Below are 23,944 nucleotides of genomic sequence, written 5' to 3' on the forward strand. Positions count from 1 at the left end.
GAGAAATCAATCCATGGAGCGGTGGATAACGTTATTTATCATCTACCATGTGTATGTTTGTGTAGTCTTATCTGTCATAAACAAGAGATTACAGGTTACGGGCGCGTTACGTTTGTGTGGCGGTGCCGCAGAGACGAGAGCTGGGACACCGGGTCGGAGGCTCTGATATTACAAGGTTGGTTTTCAGCCAAGAGATGCTCCATTCTTACTAGTTACTAGTCATTGGTTTAACCAGCAGTAGGACTCTGGAGTTGGAGCTAAGGGGTGATAAAATAATAATAATAATAATAATAATAATAACATATTGTCAAGTAAAAATACATTTCTATGAAGTGAGATAAAAGTGAATATTATGGTAAAGTATCTGATGTACAGCGGTGCAGTTTCAGTACTTGCTGTGGGGAAACAGCGCCCCCTTCGGTGTCGTAGTGGTCAGACGCGGTACTGCAGGCGGAAGTGCTGCACCTGTTGATGCGCTGACGGACTGACTTCACTCTTCTTCCTCTTCTGCTGCTGCTGCTGCTGCTCCGGTTGTTACCTTCTCACCTGAGGCTGTAAAACCCCCGAGAAGCTGCTGGACCGTCGGCTGGTGTTGATGGACAAGCTGAAGAAGGTTCTGAGCGGACAGGAGGATGGAAACACCGCGGACGGATCCGGGATCCTGGAGGTGAAACGCGGCCGTTACCGTCTCTCTGTTGTTTTTAGCCTGTTAGCTCATCACAACACAACATCACCGGTTAAAGCTCAACACCACACCTGGTCACGTCAGGTGAAGGGATGAGCGGCTCAGTCCTTACACATCTGTTATTACACCATCACCACTTCTATAATAATTCATATTTAATGAGTTAATCAGCTGTAAAAACAACAATAAACCAACAGCTGCAGCTTCTACATGTGAATATTTATGTTTTATAGTAGCTGATCAGTTAGTTATCAATAAATTGGGGTGGACAGTCTATTTATTTATTATGTTTTAATTTTATCTTTAGTACTTTTTAGTATGTTTTATGTTTTTTATTTTACTATACAGCACTTTGGAAAGCTTTGTGTTTATTTAAATTGTGCTTTATAAATAAAATGAATTGTATTGGATAAATTCATCTACAGTAATACTACTAACATTAATAATCCACAGGTTCTTTCTAATGTCAGGAAAAATAAACACATTAATAATTATAACTAGAAAATTTCCTCTCGGGAAATTTTGAATGGGCCGCGGGGCTACTGCCGATTTTGCCATCTCTGTCAACATGGGAATCAAACCCACGATCTTAAGCGCAAGACAGAGCTGATCAGACAGACACGTGATCATCTTTCTATAAGCACTGATATGGAGGAGCTGTAACCACATTAGGTTACCTGTGTGTGTGTGTGTGTGTGTGTGTGTGTGTGTGTGTAGGTGTGTGTGTGTGTGTGTGTGTGTGTGTGTGTGTGTGTGTGTGTGTGTGTGTGTGTGTGTGTGTGTGTGTGTGTGTGTGTGTGTGTGTGTGTGTGTGACACCAACAAGGTTTAACTTTAAAACCAGATGAAATCATGGTTTAAGTTTAAATTCTGTTGCACGTTAACTGTGTTTTAATCACATGAAGGTGTGTGTGTGTGTGTGTGTGTTTGTGTGTGTGTGTGTGTGTGTGTGTGTGTGTGACTGTAATCACATGAAGCTGGCTCTAGAGTCTGTGTGTGTGTGACTGACTTGACACATAGTTAGTTAGTAGCTGCATCCTGTGTCAGTCTGATTTAGCTGTGTCTGTGTTTATAAACATTTAAACGAGCGCCAGGTGGATTGTTTATGAAGTTAACGAGCTCTGGCCTGAGGATCAAAGAGGTTACCACGGCGATAGGGGCCCCCGCAGGCTGAGACAGACAGAAACGTGGAGAAAAACAGCCATTTTCTGCCTCTAAACCGGTCTCACAATTAGGCCTAGCATGAGAAAACGGTAACTCCTATCAGAACAAAACACAGATCAACGTTGCTCTAAGGACTTACTGAAAATTTCGGTACGATTTGGTGTTTCTACAGTAAATATTTTGGCGACGCTGGCAGTTTTAAAACATCAGGCCGTTCTGCTCCTCTCAGAAAATATTTGTATTGGACTCAATGAGGAGCAGGGACAGACGTGGCCGCACTCAGAGGCTGATTCTGTCAATTCTGTAAGTCTCTCTGATATTTTGAGCACATGACATGAGAGATAACAAGTTTGTCTTACAAATTCTGAAAAAATTATGTCTGTAGAGTGTAAATTGTGGCCGTGGTCACAGTTTATCCAGAAAAAATACAGAATGTTTCTTCACTCTCTCCCACTCTAACCGATGATGTCACGCACTCTGACACGAACATTCTGTCCAATACACACCCATTATAATCTCATAATTTCTCCAAAAATGATCATGGTCATTGATCAGGGATTGATCAAAAACTATATGACCTATCAAAACGTGGAGTAATACGACAATACACAAGACTTGTGTCTACTGTTTAAAGTTTAAATGGAGTCTCTAGGTGAAAGTATGCCTGAGCAGTAGACGTTTGTTAAACTCCAATGATTGGTCTTTTTTTCCCGCCCGTCCCATTGACTTACATGCAAAAATTTTGCGCAGTAAATCGCGACTTACGTCGCGAAATATTCGTACACTGTTGAGAAAAGTAATAGCACAGCGATCCCGATCAAGCCGCACGTTTTGATATATAATATGTCCTGCAACTCTTCGAGTTGCAGGACTAGTAGCGGACCGAAAGTCGGCCGGAAGTGGAAAAATAACTAGAAAAAGCATTTCCAAGAATGGAAATGGTGTGACTGCTGACAGCAACTGAACGCTGTTGCAGAATTAGCAAATAGTGCAAGCTGTGATCACCATACAAATGTTTGACCAAGGTCAGAATCGAACCCACATCCTCATGGTCATTAGACTTCCACTCTGCCTCTAGGCCACAGTGCACACACAGTTGCAGAGACTGTTGTCTGTTAATGATCTGCACACTGTCAACATCAAGAAAGCTTGAGAGTCAAGCTTGAATGACTTAGAATGAAAATGTCTGTGAATTTCAGGCTGAGCACTAACCATATGGCCACAGAGAACCTGAGTTACAATGAGCTTTATACTATGAGGAATCAAAGACTGTCCAATGACAGCTGAATAATTGGAATCAAAAGTCAAGCAATGAAGTGAAAAGACTGAGGCAGGAATCGAACCCATGACCATATGATCACTAAACCTTTACTCTGCCACTCGGCTACAGAGAGCACACTGCTTTCAAAACTGTTGTCATTCATTGTAATGTGATGATGTGCTGCAAACTGGTACGAGTAATCAAGGAGATAACAAACACCTGTAACCAATTGAAGGCGGGGGGGAGAGCAGAATTCAACATAACATAACAAGAGTTCTTCCCTTGGATTCGAACCAGTGACCTTAGGGTTGGCAAGCATCCACCCTAACCCCTACACTACAGTGGAGTTGTGAAGAAGAGAGGTTGAGACTTTGATGAATGTGAGATTTTTTGTGAAAAAGTTAAATATTTTAAAAAGTATAAATAGTTAAAAAGAGAAAAGTAATGCCGATAAAGTTCAAAAAAAGCTGCACGTTTTGATATATGAATTGTTGAAATAGCACAAAGTATGAAGGACTAGAAGAAGACCGTAAAAAGGCGGAAGAAAATGGCCAAACAGAAGAACAATAGTGTGACTGCTTCAGCAGTCACACTAATAATAACTAGAAAAAGCATTTCCAAGAATGGAAATGGTGTGACTGCTGATAGCAACTGAACGCTGTTGCAGAATTAGCAAATAGTGCAAGCAGTGATCACCATACAAATGTTTGACCAAGGTCGGAATTGAACCCACAACCTCATGGTCATTAGACTTCCACTCTGCCTCTAGGCCACGGTGCACACACAGTTGCAGAGACTGTTGTCTGTTAATGATCTGCACACTGTCAACATCAAGAAAGCTTGAGAATCAAGCTTGAATGACTTAGAATGAAAATTTCTGTGAATTTCAGGCTGAGAGCAGCAGTTTCAACATGAAGCAAGTTATCAGAAGTCAACAGAGGACAACTGGGAAAATAATTCACTATAATTGTTGTTGAGGCAAGAATTGAACCAGCAACCTTCAGGTCTCCAGACCAGCAAGCTAACCACTAGGCTACAGACAGAGACAGTATGTGAGGGGTAAAGAAAACCTTTGATAAGAGGATCACTGGCTTCTGCTTAAAAAAAAAAGTAAGGAATCGAACCCATGACCTCATGATCAATAAACCTTTACTCTGCCACTTCGCCACAGAGAGCACAGACATAAGCATGTTTCAGACAGAGTTGTGGAGAATTCTCAGCATTGGGCTGAATGAGAGCAGAGAGCTCCCTGGCTGCATTTAAAAAATATTTAAAATTATTATCTAAGTCTCTTTGCATTTTTGACCAGAATTTTAGCCAGAAGACAAGTGTGGCTACAAAACTGGAGAAAATAATTTGTCTAGAGTTTAATTTGCAGAAAAAGTTAAATATTTTAAAAAGTATAAATAGTTAAAAAGAGAAAAGTAACGCCGATAAAGTTCAAAAAAAGCTGCACGTTTTGATATATGAATTGTTGAAATAGCACAACACCTAACACACTAACCATATGGCCACAGAGAACCTGAGTTACAATGAGCTTTATACTATGAGGAATCAAAGACTGTCCAATGACAGCTGAATAATTGGAATCAAAAGTCAAACAATGATGTGAAATGACTGAGGCAGGAATCGAACCCGTGACCATATGATCACTAAACCTTTACTCTGCCACTCGGCTACAGAGAGCACACTGCTTTCAAAACTGTTGTCATTCATTGTAATGTGATGATGTGCTGCAAACTGGTACGAGTAATCAAGGAGATAACAAACACCTGTAACCAATTGAAGGCGGGGGAGGAGAGCAGAATTTAACATAACATAACAAGAATTCTTCCCTTGGATTCGAACCAGTGATCTTAGGGTTGGCAGGCAGTTACCCTACCCCCTACACTACAGTGGAGTTGTCAAGAAGAGAGGTTGAGACTTTGATGAATGTGAGATTTTTCAATGATGCTTAAAACAAAAATAAATTAATATAAATTAGCCACCAAGTAAGAAGAGGACTTTTTTGTGACCTGTGACTATTTTTTGGTGAATTAAAATGAATTAAAAAGCACTTAACAGCAAGTTACAAAGTTGAGCTCCTTCTCCTGCTGATGTGAAAAAAATGCATTGAGCTTAATGAGAGCAGAGAGCTCCCTGGCTGCATTTAAAAAATATTTAAAATTATTATCTAAGTCTCTTTGCATTTTTGACCAGAATTTTAGCCAGAAGACAAGTGTGGCTACAAAACTGGAGAAAATAATTTGTCTAGAGTTTAATTTGTGGCCATGCTGACAGTTTAGCCAGAAAAACTCTAGAATGTTTTTTTGCCTCTCTACACTCTGACACCACTCTGGCTCTGCTCGTTAGACGCAATACACACACATTATAAAGCTGAAAAAAATCAGAAAAAGTTAAATATTTGAAAAAGTATAAATAGTTAAAAAGAGAAAAGTAATGCCGATAAAGTTCAAAAGAAGCTGCACGTTTTGATATATGAATTGTTGAAATAGCACAAAGTATGAAGGACTAGAAGAAGACCGTAAAAAGGCGGAAGAAAATGGCCAAACAGAAGAACAATAGTGTGACTGCTTCAGCAGTCACACTAACTAGAAAAAGCATTTCCAAGAATGGAAATGGTGTGACTGCTGATAGCAACTGAACGCTGTTGCAGAATTAGCAAATAGTGCAAGCTGTGATCACCATACAAATGTTTGACCAAGGTCAGAATCGAACCCACATCCTCATGGTCATTAGACTTCCACTCTGCCTCTAGGCCACGGTGCACACACAGTTGCAGAGACTGTTGTCTGTTAATGATCTGCACACTGTCAACATCAAGAAAGCTTGAGAGTCAAGCTTGAATGACTTAGAATGAAAATGTCTGTGAATTTCAGGCTGAGCACTAACCATATGGCCACAGAGAACCTGAGTTACAATGAGCTTTATACTATGAGGAATCAAAGACTGTCCAATGACAGCTGAATAATTGGAATCAAAAGTCAAGCAATGAAGTGAAAAGACTGAGGCAGGAATCGAACCCATGACCATATGATCACTAAACCTTTACTCTGCCACTCGGCTACAGAGAGCACACTGCTTTCAAGACTGTTGTCATTCATTGTAATGTGATGATGTGCTGCAAACTGGTATGAGTAATCAAGGAGATAACAAACACCTGTAACCAATTGAAGGCGGGGGAGGAGAGCAGAATTCAACATAACATAACAAGAGTTCTTCCCTTGGATTCGAACCAGTGACCTTAGGGTTGGCAGGCAGTTACCCTAACCCCTACACTACAGTGGAGTTGTGAAGAAGAGAGGTTGAGACTTTGATGAATGTGAGATTTTTTGTGAAAAAGTTAAATATTTTAAAAAGTATAAATAGTTAAAAAGAGAAAAGTAATGCCGATAAAGTTCGAAAAAAGCTGCACGTTTTGATATATGAATTGTTGAAATAGCACAAAGTATGAAGGACTAGAAGAAGACCGTAAAAAGGCGGAAGAAAATGGCCAAACAGAAGAACAATAGTGTGACTGCTTCAGCAGTCACACTAACTAGAAAAGGCATTTCCAGGAATGGAAATGGTGTGACTGCTGATAGCAACTGAACGCTGTTGCAGAATTAGCAAATAGTGCAAGCAGTGATCACCATACAAATGTTTGACCAAGGCCGGAATCGAACCCTCAACCTCATGGTCATTAGACTTCCACTCTGCCTCCAGGCCACGGTGCACACACAGCTGCAGAGACTGTTGTCTGTTAATGATCTGCACACTGTCAACATCAAGAAAGCTTGAGAGTCAAGCTTGAATGACTTAGAATGAAAATTTCTGTGAATTTCAGGCTGAGAGCAGCAGTTTCAACATGAAGCAAGTTATCAGAAGTCAACAGAGGACAACTGGGAAAATAATTCACTATAATTGTTGTTGAGGCAAGATTTGAACCAGCAACCTTCAGGTCTCCAGACCAGCAAGCTAACCACTAGGCTACAGACAGACACAGTATGTGAGGGGTAAAGAAAACCTTTGATAAGAGGATCACTAGCTTCTGCTTAAAAAAAAAAGTAAGGAATTGAACCCATGACCTCATGATCAATAAACCTTTACTCTGCCACTTCGCCACAGAGAGCACAGACGTAAGCATGTTGCCATTGTAATGTGATGATGTGCTGCAAACGGTGGCAGAAGCAATTAATGCGTCTCTTAACGAACACCTGTAACCAATTGAGGGTGGGGGAGGGGAGCAGAATTCAACATCACATAACAAGATTGCTCAGCCTGGATTCGAACTAGTGACCTTGGGGTTGGAAAGCGGCCACTTTACCAACTGGACTACAGACAGAGTTGTGGAGAATTCTCAGCATTGGGCTGAATGAGAAAGAATTTTGTTCTTAATTTGCTTGCCTGGTTAAATAAAGGTTAAATAAAATAAAAAATAATGAGAGCAGAGAGCTCCCTGGCTGCATTTAAAAAATATTTAAAATTATTATCTAAGTCTCTTTGCATTTTTGACCAGAATTTTAGCCAGAAGACAAGTGTGGCTACAAAACTGGAGAAAATAATTTGTCTAGAGTTTAATTTGCAGAAAAAGTTAAATATTTTAAAAAGTATAAATAGTTAAAAAGAGAAAAGTAACGCCGATAAAGTTCAAAAAAAGCTGCACGTTTTGATATATGAATTGTTGAAATAGCACAACACCTAACACACTAACCATATGGCCACAGAGAACCTGAGTTACAATGAGCTTTATACTATGAGGAATCAAAGACTGTCCAATGACAGCTGAATAATTGGAATCAAAAGTCAAGCAATGATGTGAAATGACTGAGGCAGGAATCGAACCCGTGACCATATGATCACTAAACCTTTACTCTGCCACTCGGCTACAGAGAGCACACTGCTTTCAAGACTGTTGTCATTCATTGTAATGTGATGATGTGCTGCAAACTGGTACGAGTAATCAAGGAGATAACAAACACCTGTAACCAATTGAAGGCGGGGGAGGAGAGCAGAATTCAACATAACATAACAAGAATTCTTCCCTTGGATTCGAACCAGTGACCTTAGGGTTGGCAGGCAGTTACCCTAACCCCTACACTACAGAGAGGTTGTCAAGAAGAGAGGTTGAGACTTTGATGAATGTGAGATTTTTCAATGATGCTTAAAACAAAGATAAATTAATATAAATTAGCCACACCAAGTAAGAAGAGGACTTTTTTGTGACCTGTGACTATTTTTTGGTGAATTAAAATGAATTAAAAAGCACTTAACAGCAAGTTACAAAGTTGAGCTCCTTCTCCTGCTGATGTGAAAAAAAATGCATTGAGCTTAATGAGAGCAGAGAGCTCCCTGGCTGCATTTAAAAAATATTTAAAATTATTATCTAAGTCTCTTTGCATTTTTGACCAGAATTTTAGCCAGAAGACAAGTGTGGCTACAAAACTGGAGAAAATAATTTGTCTAGAGTTTAATTTGTGGCCATGCTGACAGTTTAGCCAGAAAAACTCTAGAATGTTTTTTTGCCTCTCTCCACTCTGACACCACTCTGGCTCTGCTCGTTAGACGCAATACACACACATTATAAAGCTGAAAAAAATCAGAAAAAGTTAAATATTTGAAAAAGTATAAATAGTTAAAAAGAGAAAAGTAATGCCGATAAAGTTCAAAAGAAGCTGCACGTTTTGATATATGAATTGTTGAAATAGCACAAAGTATGAAGGACTAGAAGAAGACCGTAAAAAGGCGGAAGAAAATGGCCAAACAGAAGAACAATAGTGTGACTGCTTCAGCAGTCACACTAATAATAAGAAGAAAAAATCCACACAATAACAGTAGTGCCCGGGCTTTGCCCGGGCACTGGTCCCTGCAGCTATTTCATAGCTGTTGGGACCAGTGCCCGGTGCGATTGCCCGCGGCCCTAATGACAGAATTGACTGAACTTCCTGTATGAAACAGCGCCAGGTGCAGCTGACTCACCTGAGTTCACCTGCAGCAGGTACCTGATCTGGAACCAGCTCAGTGTTTCCTTCTCCCTCTCTCTGTTGGATCACTGTTTATCCATGTAAACGACCTGTTTCCACAGCCAGGGTTCCATACTTTACTTTTTTTTTTTTTTTTTTTTTAATAAACTGCAATCTTTTATTTTCATTATTATTATTTTGTGTCATTATGTGAGATTGTAGCTTGGTACAATAGCACATACAAAAAAATTAACCCAAATAACTTAAGATCAGGCCAAAGCCAGATAAATATTAAAGCAGAAGTAAGTGATATATTTGTGTTAATATAAGTCTTAAATAGTTGTATCTTCCGACAACAATCACTTACATAGAGTGTTTGGACTGAAACACGGGTCTGTCAGTCCCTCTGCTCTGCTCTGAGCCCAGGAGAAAACATTTATCGTATCCTACAGTTTTTATCCAATGAGGAGAGAGAACGGCATGCAGGGCTGTGTGTGCAGCCAAGGGACGCCGTGAATGTGGTGACGTAGGGACGAGGACTGTTATGGTGCATTCAAGGAAACTCGTAACTCCTGTTTTTCCGACCTGTGAAGTCGTACCAGTTCGATCTGGTACGAGTTCACGGGTCAGAAGTTACGAGTGGCCGTTATAGTGACTTTCACAGGTAAAACAGGTCGGAAAAACACGAGTGGGTTGCCTGGAACGCTACAAAGTCGTAAGTTGTGACTTGAAGCTGTAATTTACGGTTTCAAAAGCCTGCCTGGAACGCAGCATTAGCGAAAACGACCGGATCGCTTACTTCTGCTTTAAGTATTAATATTATAGTTTCCATTTTCCATACTTTTCCAGACCTGGAAAAGTATAAGATCAAATTCCATACTTGTGTAGCGACCCAGATCCAGTTTTTTGCTCTGTGATGATGTCGTCACCTGGTTGGTTCAGTTTTTTCAGCCTGTACAGTTAATTTTCCAACAATGTGAACAACCTGTGGAGCTGTCACCTTGACAACAATGATGATGATGTCATGTCATGTCATGTCATGTCATGTGTGCAGAGAGCCAATCAGGCGTCCACCCTGGCCTGGGGGACCAGGATGAGGGGCTTCGTCATCTGCTTCGTCCTCGGCGTGATCTGCTCCGTCCTGGTGAGTCCCATCCGTTTCCGTGGCAACAACAACGTCCGTGTCCATGACAACAGTCCTTTCCTCCTTTCCTTTCCTGTGGTCACATCCTCTCTATCTATCTCTTGTCCGTCTGTAGTTATGGCAACAGCCTGCATGTTTCTATGGTCACAGCTCTGTTACTATGGTTTCTTCTTCTTGTCGTTTCCTCGGTAACAGCCTGTTTCTCTCTGTCTCTATGGTAACAGCCCTTCTCCTGTCGCTGTCTGTAGCCAAGGTAACAGCACGTCTGTCTTTTCTCTGTGTTTGTCTCCCTGTCTGTATCTATGGTAACAACCACTCCAGGCCCATCAGTCAGTCAGTCAGTCTCTGTATCCATGGTAACCGCCTGTCTAGTGTTGCTGTGTCTCTGTTTCCACGGTGACGGCCTCCCTCTCTCTCTCCGTCTCCAGGGCACCTGTTTGTTGTGGATCCCCGGTGCCGGCCTCGCTGTGTTCGCTGTCCTCTACAGCGTGGGAAATGTCTGCGCTCTGGCCAGGTACCGACCAGAACTCACCTGGTTCAACCCAATAAATCAATCAATCAGTCAATCAATCAATCAATCAATCAGTCAGTAAATCAATCAGTCAAACCTTAGTTGTGCAGCAGCGTTTGGTGCAGGTGAGGCTGTGAGGTAAAGGTGGCGCTGCCCTCTGGTGGCGGCGGTCGGCGTCACCTGTCAGGTAACTGATGATGTCATTCCAGCACCATGTTCCTGGTCGGTCCGCTGCGGCAGCTCAAGACCATGTGCGCTAAAGAGAGGGCGCTCGCCACCGCCATCATGGTGGTGAGGAAACACACACACACACACACACACACACACAGTATCTGACACATGTAATTACAAAGAGAACAACCCTGTGTGTGTGTGTGTGTGTGTGTGTGTGTTTGCAGGTCTGCCTGGTGTTGACGCTGTGCGCTGCTTTCTGGGTGAGAAACAAATAACTTCACCTGTGTTTTATTTTCACACACACATACAGTGTGTTAATGACTCTGTTGTCAATAAAGTTACAATACAATAAACACAATTGTATAATATACTTGTGTGTGTGTGTGTGTGTGTGTCTCTCTCTCTCTGCAGTGGAAGAACAACGGTCTTGCTCTGTTGTTCTGTGTCCTTCAGTTCCTGGCGTTCACCTGGTATGACACACACACACACACACACACACAGACTCACCACCTGTCTAACTGCTGCTGTTGTTCACCACAGGTACGGCCTTTCATACATCCCCTTCGCCAGGTAACACACACACACACACACACACAGACAGTTAATTCATTTCAACAGATCAGGAGTTAAAACATTAATGAACATTGTCACATGATCATTTTTATTTAATGTGTTCAAGTCATCATTGATCATAGCATTTTAATTATTGATCCTGTAGTTTACAATAAATATAAATACAGATATGGTAAAAATAATAATTCTGTCTGATAATTAATAATTATTATAAATGTAAATAATATTAAAATGTTTATGATTTAAAGGGACAACAAGGAGTTTCTATTCGGTTATAAAAAAGTCTCACGTTAATGTGGATGAATCTCCGCTACCCACACTTGTTAATGGGCCCATTTTCGATAAATATATCGTTCTGTCTCTATCGTTATTTTGTTATTATTAGTGGTGGCGGAAACGCTGGTCGAGCCGACCAGCGTTTCCTTAATGAGAATAACGCAGCTGAATCGCCGTTTATGGTCGGAACTACGACGGTAACTTGAACCTCTGACTTTAATTATTGATGAATGAAAACATGAGTCTGTCTTGCGCCTGTCAAAGAATTTTACGGTGCGCGCGGAGGCTCATAAATGTAGTGTGAAAACACTTCACTTTTCCAAAACTCCTCGTTGTCCCTTTAAAAGAAAAGCATCTTAATAGTTTGGTTTTATATTTTTACCTTTTAATTAAAATGATCCATATGAGCCCAGATGAATCCGGACTGAAGCTCCGCCCCCTTCTCTCTTGCAGGGACGCCGTCATCAAGCTCTTCTCGCTCTGCGTCTAGGCCCTGCCCACCCTCCGCCTGTCCAACCAATCAGGAAGCAGCTCTCTTAAAGAGACACACGCCTTAAAAAAAATAAATGAATAAATAAACATTTCAACCTCAGAATTAGTGAATGTCTCAGAAGAAGAAGCCACACAACGACAGGACCTTGTTTCCATGGAGACTGTTACCTGGATCAGCGTCGACTCATTTCACATCGTTTCGATTTTTATTAATGAACAAAACATTTCACCTTTTAAACATTTCCTTCTGTGTTTTTGTTTTCCTGGACCAAACTAACTGTGTTTTTATACTTGTTGTAATAAACAGGTAATAACTGTTGTTACACTCTTTATAAACGTGTTATAAACTGTTGCTGATTTCATCGTGAAACAAAGTGCTTTTATTTTGAAGGCCGGTTGTAATGGACCAACTTTTAAAATGTAAAGTTTTTTTTACTATTGTAGCTTCGTAGCGTTTTAATAACGAACAGACTGAGAAGATATTGATCAGGTTCATTGATAATTGTCATAATTATTGATTAAAGGTTAAAACACTAATAATCAACGTTAAAAAAAAACACTCTTGTTTTTATAAATCTCAGTTCATGAGGCCGTGAAACGACCTCTGACTCCGTCTCCTGGTTCTGGTCCCAGTGAGTCCAGCTCAGTGTTTGTGTCTGTGTTTGGTTTTAATAAATATTAACATGTGGATGTAACGTCAGTGTTTCCTTTAAATCAAACCACTTCACTTCACCTGACCGTGACTCTGAGTGTGTGTGTGTGTGTTACCTGGTGTTTACCTGCCTCCCTGTGTGTTAACGTCGTCTTTATGCCTGTTAAGTCTCTAAAGCCTGTAATCTCCACCCGCCGCTGCCCGCTGATTAAAACACACACACACACACACACACACACACAATAAAACACACACTCCCTTTTTTTAAGGCGAGACTCACATATCGTATGTCGCCGTGTGTGTGTGTGTGTTTCCAGATGTTCTGACCTATTCTCCATTACATGCTGATCTGAACAGCTGATGGTGTTTTTCATCTGACATTTAAACGTCCAGGAGCCACAGAGTGTGTGTGTTTTTATTATTATTATTATTATTATTATTTTAAGCTTATTATTATTATTATCATTATTTTAAGCTTGTTTGTATTGGAAGCTTCCAGTGTCTGTGCAAATCTCGCAGGATTTGAGACTGAGACACTGGGAGCTTCCGCTACAAACAAGCTTAAAATATAGACTTATTTAATTTTTTTCAGAACAATTTCTCATGTTGGGGCTTCAATACAAGAGGGACATTACAGACGAGGTGTGTGGAGGTATTTGGATGTTTTTTGGTGTGTCTTTTTGGACGAAGAAAAGTGAGCTCCGTTCGCAACCGTCATATGGACATGCAGTGCTGCACGGAGCCCCACTGTAACTCAGAGAAGGCACGGAGGACTCTGAAACTTCTCCCAGCCCTTAGTCCACATGAGGGTGAGTAAATTTGAATTTTGGGTGAACTATCCCTTTAACATCAGCATTAATGTTTCCAGATGTTCGCTCTTATAATAAAAACCAGTGGTGGAACTGAACGTCTCTCATTGATCATTGAACAAAAAAACAAACATTTATTTAATTCAACTGGAATAAACAGATGTGAAAACATCTGGAGCCGACTCACAGGCTGGTTCCTTTACACACTGTTTTTTTTTTTTTTAATCAATAATCAATCAATCGCTGAAATCAACCTGTGATCCACTGATTCCTGTAGAATTTGAGCCAATTAAGCTCGAATCAGTGAATCATCTGGCAACGAGCGGCCGAGCGAGGTAAAGCCAGTGTGTGTGTGTGAGAGAGAGAGAGAGGAGAGAGAGAGGAGAGTGGTGGAGCGAGCGAGGCTGTGTGTGTGTGCGTGTGTGTGTGTGTAACGGGGGAGCAAGCTACAGTCAGACTGTCCTGTGGTTGTTAGTGATGTTCAGTTGGAGCTGAGCAGCTTCACGTCACACACACTGATTAATTAACGTCACTTATTAACTCTCATTGATTCAATTAACACGTAAACGTCCTTTAATTATTTGGATTATTTCACCTGTCCGGCTCAGTGTCACAGGTAAGTTCATTTTTAATAATAATCAGCAGCATCAAACATCTTTGATTATTGATCAGGTGTTGTTTTTTCTCTCTCTGATAAATGTGTTTATTCTTTGTTTTAATGGATTTAATGAGATGAATTCAAAAGCTTCTCTTCATGGTCGTCTTTACGATGAATCCATCGTTTCCTCCTGACTTCACAGAAATTCAACCCTGCGCTCCGACCACCACAATTAACTCAGTGTTTAGTTAGAATAAAAAAAAACATACATTAAAAGTGTGATATTCACATTTACACCTGTTTATGGATCTGATGATAAAACAGGTCGGAGGAGGAAACTAAATATCAGAAACAGAAGAAAAAGGAAAATCATATCAAACTAAAAAGCTTAAATACAAATTAAGGTTTAATTAATTGTTATAATACCTTTTATTACAATATTTATAATTATTAAATTCTAAATGATGTGAGGAGATGTGAGGCACAGTGAGGTTTAAACACACTGCTGCTGCTCTGATGTCGCTGCTGTTCCTACATGTAATTATTACTATTATTATTATCACATATTTAATATAATTTAATATGAATATTTTCAACCTTAAAAAATAATTTAATAAAATGAATTAAAACCAGGAGAAGAGTGAATGATGGGACTGAGGTGAAGAGTTTGTTTCTGGGAAACATTCATGACATAAATAAATGAACATTTATTTTTTAATTTGATATATTTGGGCATAATATTTAATATGAGGTTGTTTTATTTTAGCTGTAAATTGAATTTAAAGAGAAAATGAAAGTTGCTGTTCTGATGCAGCAGTTAAAACCTCAGAGACACGGACGCAGCGACATGGAGGATAAATGGTTTCTACGTTTTAACGCCGTCTGTAGATTCTCCACTTCCTGTCAGACTGAAATTCAACTGTAAAGTTTCTATTATCAACATTTAATGAGCTCATTTATTTAAATTAAAAAAGTTTAGATTGATCTTAACACTAATAACAGGAACAAATCTGACATAAATGAGTTATAATTGAACCTTGAAGCAGAACCAGAGTCTCCATTTGTCCAGGTGACCTCAGGTGTGTGTGTGTCTCCAGATGAAGGTGGAGGGTTTCCAGGACGACGTGGAGTCTGGTTCTGTGTCTGCAGCGGACCGGGCCGGAGGCGGAGGGACCGTGGTGGCTGCGGTCCACCACCGTGGCGGCGGTGGGGGCGGGGCGACGGTGGCGGCGTGCAGCCCCAGCTCGGCGGAGCGCTGCATGTCGCGGCTGCTGAGCGCCGTGGAGAGCGAGCTGCAGGCCGGGCGGGAGAAGGGCGACCCGACGGAGCGGGAGCTCAGGGTGACGCTGGAGGACGCCGAGCTGTGGAGGAAGTTCCAGCACATCACCAACGAGATGATCGTCACCAAGAACGGACGGTAACCATGGCAACGGTTCCCTTAACGACCGCGTTGAGCTGCTGCTGCTGAGTTACTGAGGTCAAACCAAAACAACAAAAGTTGAACTGAAGTTATGAGCTGTTTTTAAACTTTTTCATGCCTCCACTAAGCAGGAAAATATGAAATATTGATTTTGAACGATGTGTTCTTAACTTTTTTAACTCAAAAACACATTTTAACAAAATATAAATGACAGTTAAAATCCAAACAATGAACTCAGATATAATAAATGCAGTTCAGATTTCAGTTACGACCCGTTCTGTTCAATAAATCAAACACTACACACTGGATCCTTCAAAGCTGCTGCAGCTCTGGTTGGGTTTTACTCACAGATGATCGTCGGCAGCAGCAGCAGCAGGTGAATCGTCTGCGTCTCGTCTGCAGCTTCCACGGTCGACACAGGTCACACAGACGTTCCTCTGTGAACATTAACAGTCTCTTAGTTTCCTTAAAATCCACCCACAGTCCTGTTCACTTCTGGTCCTGAGTGTGTGACAGATTAAAGCAGCTGCTCACGTTGCCAACACACTAACAACAACTCCATAGACTTTGTGCCAAATATAAAAGTCTGATTAAACAACAACAAAAACCTGTGTGATATAAATAAATCAAACTAAATGTATTTGTGAATGCTCTGGTGAAGCTTCACCTGCCTCACGGTCATCAGCATCATCAGGTGGAGAGCTGCTCGCTTTCAGGTCCTCCACCTGTCTCTCCTTTGTCTCCTTCTGTTGGACAGTTCCTACAGAAATAAAAAATATATATACATGAAAATGTAGAATCACAAACTAATAGTTGATTTTTTTTCTAATTAAACTTTTACTATTATAATCATCATCCTGAATAGTTCAGTCATTTTATGACCACATCATTTACATACAATAAAGTTCCAGCCGATATGAAAAGTGTCTTTTAAAGCCCTGCACTTTAATTTCTATGTAAGTTAATTATACTCCTGTACTTGGCCAGGTGACTGTCAGCGTTAGGCACATTTATATTGTATTTTATACTCCTGTACTTTCCTGTCAGGTGATTATCAGCCGATCCACAGGGGAAAATTGTCTTTTTTATTCTACTGTCTCAATTTATCGTATTTATTTACCTAATTGTTTTATTCTAGGTTTTATTGTCCTAAATGTTCTGCTGAGCTCTTGCAAATCGTTTTCCAATGCAGTTTCTCTTCTGCAAATGGAAAATAAATCTGACCTACTGAACAAAACCGACAAAAACTACAAAACAAACCTGATCTACAGTCGATCCACTGCCTTGATTTGTCCAAAAGTGACTGAAACTGAAATAAGACCCATTGTTTTTACTGCTGCTAACTAAACTAGCTGTAACCAGTGTGTAAAAGTGGTTATTAATATGACTTGTTTGCGTTTTATAACAAAAATAATATTTTTGATTATTATTATTATTTGATTATTATTATTATTTGATTATTTCTTACTTGATTATTTCTTTCTTTTTCTTTACTTTTTAGGGTTTAAAATAATAAAACTGTCAGTCTACGTGCTACATGTAGTAAAACACAGTAAACACAGGCAGCTAAGCTAACGGCTAACGAAGAAACGTAACGTTACACAGTAACAGGAACTAAAAACCTGCTCCACAAACATTTCAATCACCAAACACCGTCACGAAACATTACAAATTTTGTATGGAGATTATTATTAATGTAAATGTGTAAATAAAACATAAAATACTAAAATATTTTGACCCACATTATCACGAATTTAATTTCACGGACTTACCGCGAGACCAGCAGACGTCAGACTGCGTCAGCGTCGGGACACACGGGGTCTCTCCGAGAAGTCTGCAGGGGGTTCGTCGAGTTCATGTACAGTGAAGAAAATAAGGAATTTCAACGCTTTACTACCGGTAATTAGTTACAATTAAACAGCAAAAGACTGCTGTTTCGAGACTGCTACGTTAATAACTACATTAATAAAATCATATGATAACAGGTAGGCCTACGTTCGTAACTGTACATTAAATTCAGCAACCTGCACCAAACCAGAGCGCTATCGCTCTGCTCTGCACCAAACCAGAGCCAGTATTCTCTGACCAAACTCTGAATTTCAATTAACTTTATTAACACGGTGACAATGTTTTACCAGTTATGACCTTATGACCTGTTTAAAAAACAGATTTTATTGTGACATTTTTTAAAATCTCTTTTTAAGAAATTCTTTTCTTAGATTGACATATTAAAACATTATTACAGATTTAGTGAGGGAGATAAAATGACCCTGTTGTTGTGCAACTAAATTTGAACTTTCATCCTGTTTTAGACCTTTTAAGTCTTGTATTGTCTGACATCTATTGCACGTCTGTCCGTCCTGGGTGAGGGATCCCTCCTCTGTTGCTCACCCTGAGGTTTCTCCGATTTTTCCCTGTTAAAAGGGTTTTCCATGGAGTTTTTCAGAGGATGTTGTTACGATGCCATGTAAAGCCCTTTGAGACAAACTGTTTGTAAAAACGGGCTATACAAATAAAATTGCCTTGCCTTGCCTTGCCTATTATAGTAAATAAATATACAGTATAGTTGAAATCAGCAGAAAACAATGAATATATTAATATTAAAATTAGTTGAATAATGAGAATTTATACATTTTGTTGGTGTCTTGTCAGATGGAATTCGAGGTCGTGACCTCAGTGTCTCGTTGTGTTTGTTGGTTTAATGTTGTTGGTGTGTGAGCATTGTGGAGGAGGAAGTGTGTGTGTGTGTGTGTGTGTGTGTTTGATCCTATTAACCAGGGTTATTCATTAGTGTGGATACCAGGCATCAGCGTCGCCCTTTGTGTGTGTGTGTGTGTGTGTTGTTGTTTTGTGCAGCTGACCAGTCGCCCTGCCGTGGGCACACACTCCATTCACACCTGCAGGAGCCACTTCACTTCAGCTGCTGTGAGTGAGGCAGAGCCGCGCTGGTCTGAACCAGGAGGAGGTGGAAACGATGATGTTCAGATTGATTTTAAATCAGTTATTGATCTTCTCCTCCTTCTTCTTCTCCTCCTCCTCTGTCAGTCGTATGTTCCCAGTGCTGAAGGTCAGCGTCTCCGGCCTCGACCCCAGCTCCATGTACTCCTTCCTGCTGGACTTCGTGCCGGCCGACGGCTGCCGCTGGAAGTTCGTGAACGGGGAGTGGGTGGCGGCTGGGAGGGCAGAGGGCCGCGGTGAGGGGCGGAGCCACGGGGGCATCTACATCCACCCAGACTCACCCAACTTCGGCGCTCACTGGATGAAGGCCGCCGTGACCTTCAACAAGGTCAAACTCACCAACAAGGTCAACGGAGGAGGACAGGTACACACCTCAGTTACAAGAGTCCAGATAAAACTTTATTAGTCACTAATTTGATCAACAATTGACCAGTGGAATGTCTTTCTTTCTTTCTTTCTTCCTTTCTTTCTTTCTTTCTTTCTTTCTTTCTTTCTTTCTTTCTTTCTTTCCTTCTCTTTTCCTCCTCTAACTCTTCTTTATCTTCTTCTTCCGTCCATTATCCTCCTCTTCATATCAAGAGCGTCTCTTCCTTGTTTCCTCTTTTCTCTCTCTCTCTCTCTCTCCCTCCATCCCTGTATTGCACTGGAGTGGGCGAGAGACTACCACCTCTAATTAGCCACTTCAGTCCCTCTCCTCACTCACTTCACCTGCTCGCCCCCTCGTAACCACGGGAACGGGATAAACAGCTCTTAATTGGCGGGCAGCAGTTTAATGCACTTCCTGTTGAGAGCCATTCGCCACTCAGAGAGGCCTTCAACACACACACACACACACACACACACACACACACACACACACACATGTGCAGCACTACAAAATTGGCAATAATGTTGTTTATATTTACCCCATTATCCCTGTCCAAATATGACACACACACACACACACACACACACACACTGGGCAGTAATGCAGACTTGGAACAGAGAGCTCGGCCATAATGAAATAATTGCTCAGCTTATTTGTACATTATGGTAATTATGTTTTTTACTGGTAAATTAATTTACCCATCATGCTTCAGATGGACGAGAGAGAGAGAGAGGTAAACTATATTCAAAAAGAGCCCACACACACTCCAGCTAATGTGGGCCCTGCCAGGGTAAACACACACACACACACACACACACAGCGGCGGGGTCAGATGTGAAGCCAGCCTCTCAATCTGAATAGAAAACAGTTTGTTTTTGTGTGTCTGCCTGGAGAGCTCTGATTGGTTAATCGGGCCTCGTTAGTGATGGATGGAGAGAGAACACACAGATGGATAAACGAGTGTTTGGGCCAAAAGACAAAGATGGCTCCTCTCCATCATCTCCTGACTGGATGATGATGATGATGATGGTGCTTTGTGTTCGTCACAGAGTCACAGCTGCTCAGACTCGCTGACAAACTTTGAGACGTGACGACAGCTCAAAGGACAGGTGAGGACAGGTTAGGACAGGTGGGGACAGGTGGGGACAGGTGGGGACAGGTGGGGACAGGTGAAGACAGGTTAGGACAGGTGGGGACAGGTGGGGACAGGTTAGGACAGGTGAGGACAGGTGGGGACAGGTGGGGACAGGTGAGGACAGGTTAGGACAGGTGGGGACAGGTGGGGACAGGTGAAGACAGGTTAGGACAGGTGGGGACAGGTGGGGACAGGTTAGGACAGGTGAGGACAGGTGGGGACAGGTGGGGACAGGTTAGGACAGGTTAGGACAGGTGAGGACAGGTGAGGACAGGTGAGGACAGGTGGGGACAGGTGGGGACAGGTTAGGACAGGTGAGGACAGGTGAGGACAGGTGAAGACAGGTGGGGACAGGTTAGGACAGGTGGGGACAGGTGAGGACAGGTGAGGACAGGTGAGGACAGGTGAGGACAGGTGAGGACAGGTGAGGACAGGTGAGGACAGGTGAGGACAGGTGAGGACAGGTGGGGACAGGTGAGGACAGGTGAGGACAGGTGAGGACAGGTGAGGACAGGTGAGGACAGGTGAGGACAGGTGAGGACAGGTGGGGACAGGTGGGGACAGGTGGGGACAGGTGAGGACAGGTGAGGACAGGTGAGGAGATCCAAGATCTCTTTTGCAAGACAGACCTGGCCATGAATGACAGCACATAAAGTTTCAACACATTAATTATAGACAAAGAAGAAACAAACAAATAGAATACAATAACAATTGAATTTTCAAAATTAGTTGACAGAATTTAAAAGATTAGTCAAACATTTGCATTAAAAAAAACATTTGCACTCCTGAAGCCTGGATGTAATGGGATTTATCATGGACTTGAATACATTCAGAGAAACCAGACTTTGGAGTTTGAGCTCTGACTGCAAACTGTTCCATGTACTCAGAGCAGAAAATCTAAAAGCTTTCTTCCCCATTTCTGTTCTCACCTTAGGAACAGTAAAATGACAAAAGTCCTGAGAGCGGAGACTGTAGGCTCTATTAGTCAAGATTAAAAAGGATGATAAATAAGATGGAGTCATCTCAAGAATGGCCTTGAGATGGCCAATTTACTTTACTGTATAAGACACAATGATGAGTTAGAGCTCCACAGTTTATAATAAACCTAAGAGCACCATGACACACACTATCCAGCATGAGGAGGCATTGAATGGAGGCATTCATGTATACTGTATACAGGTGTAGACAGCTGTGTACAGGTGTATACATGTGTGTATACATGTGTGTTACAGGTGTGAACAGGTGTGTTACAGGTGTGTTACAGGTGTGAACAGGTGTGACTCCTCTCTCTGCAGATCATGTTGAACTCGCTCCATAAGTACGAGCCTCAGCTCCACATCGTGTGTGTCGGCTCTCGTCATCGTCTCGTCTCCAACGTCTCCTTCAAAGAGACGCAGTTCATCGCCGTGACGGCCTATCAGAACGAAGAGGTGCACACACACACACATGCACGCACAAACACACATGCACACCAACACACACACTAACAGCTGTGTCTCTGTGTAGATCACGGCTCTGAAGATCAAGTACAACCCGTTTGCAAAGGCCTTCCTGGACGCCAAGGAGAGGTATGATGTCATCACCACATGGGGACTAGTTGACCTGGTGGATGAATACATGTTTACGTGATACATACACACACACACGCACACACACGCACACTGATAGCGTTTGATTCGTCCTCCCCAGGAACCCGGGAGGGCGGGGTTTGCCGGAGTCATCAGACGGTCGTGTTTCTGGGATTCAACCCTGTGAGTCAATAAAGTTTTGTCATATTTGAACTTCATTTAAATTGACAAGTGTAAAATGAAAATACATGAAGATCAGTGTTTGTGTGTTTGTGTGTGTGTGTATGTGTGTGTGTGTCAGGCTGGTCTCTGTGCTCGGCTGGAGGGGGCGGGGCTTTCCCATACAGCAGCAGCATCCCGCTGACGTCGCATCATCACCACGGTTACAAGCACCACGGTTACCCGGGCCGACACACACCTTACCCCACCGCCTACCTGCCGCACCGCTCACACCCCTCAGGTAACTGTGTGTGTGTGTGTTAATGAAATACACCAATTAGTGTGAATGCTGAAAGCAATGAATAGGTCTTTTGTACCTTCTGCCTTTAAATTGTTGAATGCTGAGCTGCTTGAAGCTGTAGTTAGTACAAGTATAAGTATTTATGTATTTATTGTCCTACTTATTGTACTTTTTATCTTACCTGATCTTAATTTGCACTGTCTCGCACTTTCCTCCTCACTTGTATGTATGCTCGTGTAAATGAATGTGGTAATGGTCAACTGTAGAAACAGAATTGCCCTATGGGATAAATAAATCTCAATTCTCAACTCAACTCAACTCAAAATATACTTTAAAAAAAGAAGAAATATTATGATTATTCTCCATTCTTCCAACGTTTTTTTGCGGTCCATCTCCTCCTTTAGTCAGGTGGTTCGGGTTCAAGCAGGCTGAGTAGTTAGAACCTGCGTTTACTAATAATGAGGTCATGGGTTCAACTTCTATATCAGTCCTCCAGCTTTCAGCATTCACATGTATCTCCTTTTAGAAATACATTTTCTACTTATTATTATTCTCCACTCTTCTGCTGTTTTTTTGCAGTCTACTTCCTCCTTCATTCTCTTCTCATAATGAGACGTCATCATACTTATGTCTCTCTCTCTCTTCACCTCTTTGTCTTTCTGTTGGTTTGTGTTAAGATGCTTCTTGTTCTCTCAGGTTGAAAAGCTTTCACACACATTTCCTTTTAGAAATGTTTTTTCTTGTGTACTTCTTTATCACTCAACATCTGGCCTGATGTGCGTCCTGCTGCAGGTGTCCAGGTGTTGTCTGATGGATGGAGTGGCTCCTCCCCTCGCCCTCCCTCCTCCTCCTCCTCCGGCCCCCTCCCCTTGACGACCAGCGTCCCGCCATCACAGCCGCCCCCCCCTCCTCACAACTCTAGGTGAGGCCCCGCCCCCACTGCCTTATATGGTAAATATGTAAACAACCTAATATAACGCCTGTCTGTGTCTGTGTCTCTGTGTCTGTGTCCAGTCAGTATCCCTGTCTGTGGACGGTCGGCTGCAGCGAGCTAAGCCCCTCCCACTCGCCGTGCACCACTCTCCACGGGCCAATCAGCAGCGAGAGCCTCATGCAGCCTCCCAATCACGGTCGAGTAGGCGGCGTCTCCTGGCCACCTGGTCCCACCCACTCCTTCTGAGGAGGCACCTGATTGGTCGACAGGTTCATACTGGTTGCTACATGACCACCACACTTTAAAACCCCAGTGTGGCCCCGGTAACGACTGAGGGCCGTCAGGTTCTACTGGTGGCTCCCAGGAACGACCTGTGGCTTCTTGACCAGACTGGAAACCAGTGGCAGGTGGATGCATGAGTGTAAATAATGTGTCATCATCGTTGAGTTCCTCCAGTCTGACTCTTGAGTCTGCATCAAGAAGAATCACTGGTCCTCCCTCCTCCATGCTGTTATTGTTGGTCTTATGTCGCCCTCTGGTGTTTATTATCCTGCAGAAAGAGTCTATATTCTGTCTTTGGTTACATGTGAATATATCTGTACAGTCCATCATCTGTGTTTCAGATAAACATATTGATATTTGATTGATATTGAAAAAAAAAAAAACATAAAGAAACATTTCCTGTCCAGTTATGTCGGTTGTTTTTGTTCAGCTGCTGCATTTTTCTACCAGAAAACAAAACATAAAAAAAAGAGAGAAAAATGCATTTGGATTAAAATCTACATGTTCATGTTGTTGAGTCTGTTCCCGTGGAAATAATGA

At 41.9% G+C, this 23,944-nt stretch overlaps 2 protein-coding genes and 2 long non-coding RNA genes across 4 annotated transcripts; 2 read left to right on the forward strand and 2 right to left on the reverse strand.

Moving 5' to 3' along the window:
- Positions 1-442: 442 nt before the first annotated feature.
- Positions 443-12,914, forward strand: LOC146990466 (vesicle transport protein SFT2B-like). The gene is made up of 8 exons (XM_085794596.1): positions 443-667; positions 10,106-10,195; positions 10,624-10,709; positions 10,916-10,997; positions 11,105-11,140; positions 11,292-11,350; positions 11,421-11,450; positions 12,183-12,914. The coding sequence occupies exons 1-8, from the start codon at positions 596-598 to the stop codon at positions 12,217-12,219; spliced, it is 492 nt and encodes a 163-aa protein (XP_085650722.1). The 5' UTR covers positions 443-595; the 3' UTR covers positions 12,220-12,914.
- On the reverse strand, positions 11,351-15,455 carry LOC146990467 (uncharacterized). The gene is made up of 3 exons (XR_015037411.1): positions 15,317-15,455; positions 12,112-12,281; positions 11,351-11,441 (listed from the first exon to the last, which is right to left on the reverse strand). It is a non-coding gene; the product is annotated as an uncharacterized LOC146990467 (long non-coding RNA).
- Positions 15,378-23,927, forward strand: LOC146990468 (T-box transcription factor TBX19-like). Its single transcript, XM_085794587.1, has 8 exons — positions 15,378-15,697; positions 18,746-19,022; positions 21,456-21,590; positions 21,667-21,728; positions 21,850-21,911; positions 22,030-22,188; positions 22,981-23,110; positions 23,203-23,927. Exons 1-8 carry the CDS (start codon positions 15,378-15,380, stop codon positions 23,366-23,368), a joined length of 1,311 nt encoding a protein of 436 aa, XP_085650713.1. The 3' UTR covers positions 23,369-23,927.
- Positions 15,516-17,078, reverse strand: LOC146990469 (uncharacterized). Its single transcript, XR_015037410.1, has 3 exons — positions 16,961-17,078; positions 16,377-16,460; positions 15,516-15,641 (listed from the first exon to the last, which is right to left on the reverse strand). It is a non-coding gene; the product is annotated as an uncharacterized LOC146990469 (long non-coding RNA).
- Positions 23,928-23,944: the final 17 nt, after the last annotated feature.

Source organism: Trachurus japonicus, chromosome 2 (genome assembly GCF_045865225.1).
Source record: "Trachurus japonicus isolate A0001 chromosome 2, Traja_1.0".
In the NCBI taxonomy this organism is placed as follows: domain Eukaryota; kingdom Metazoa; phylum Chordata; class Actinopteri; order Carangiformes; family Carangidae; genus Trachurus; species Trachurus japonicus.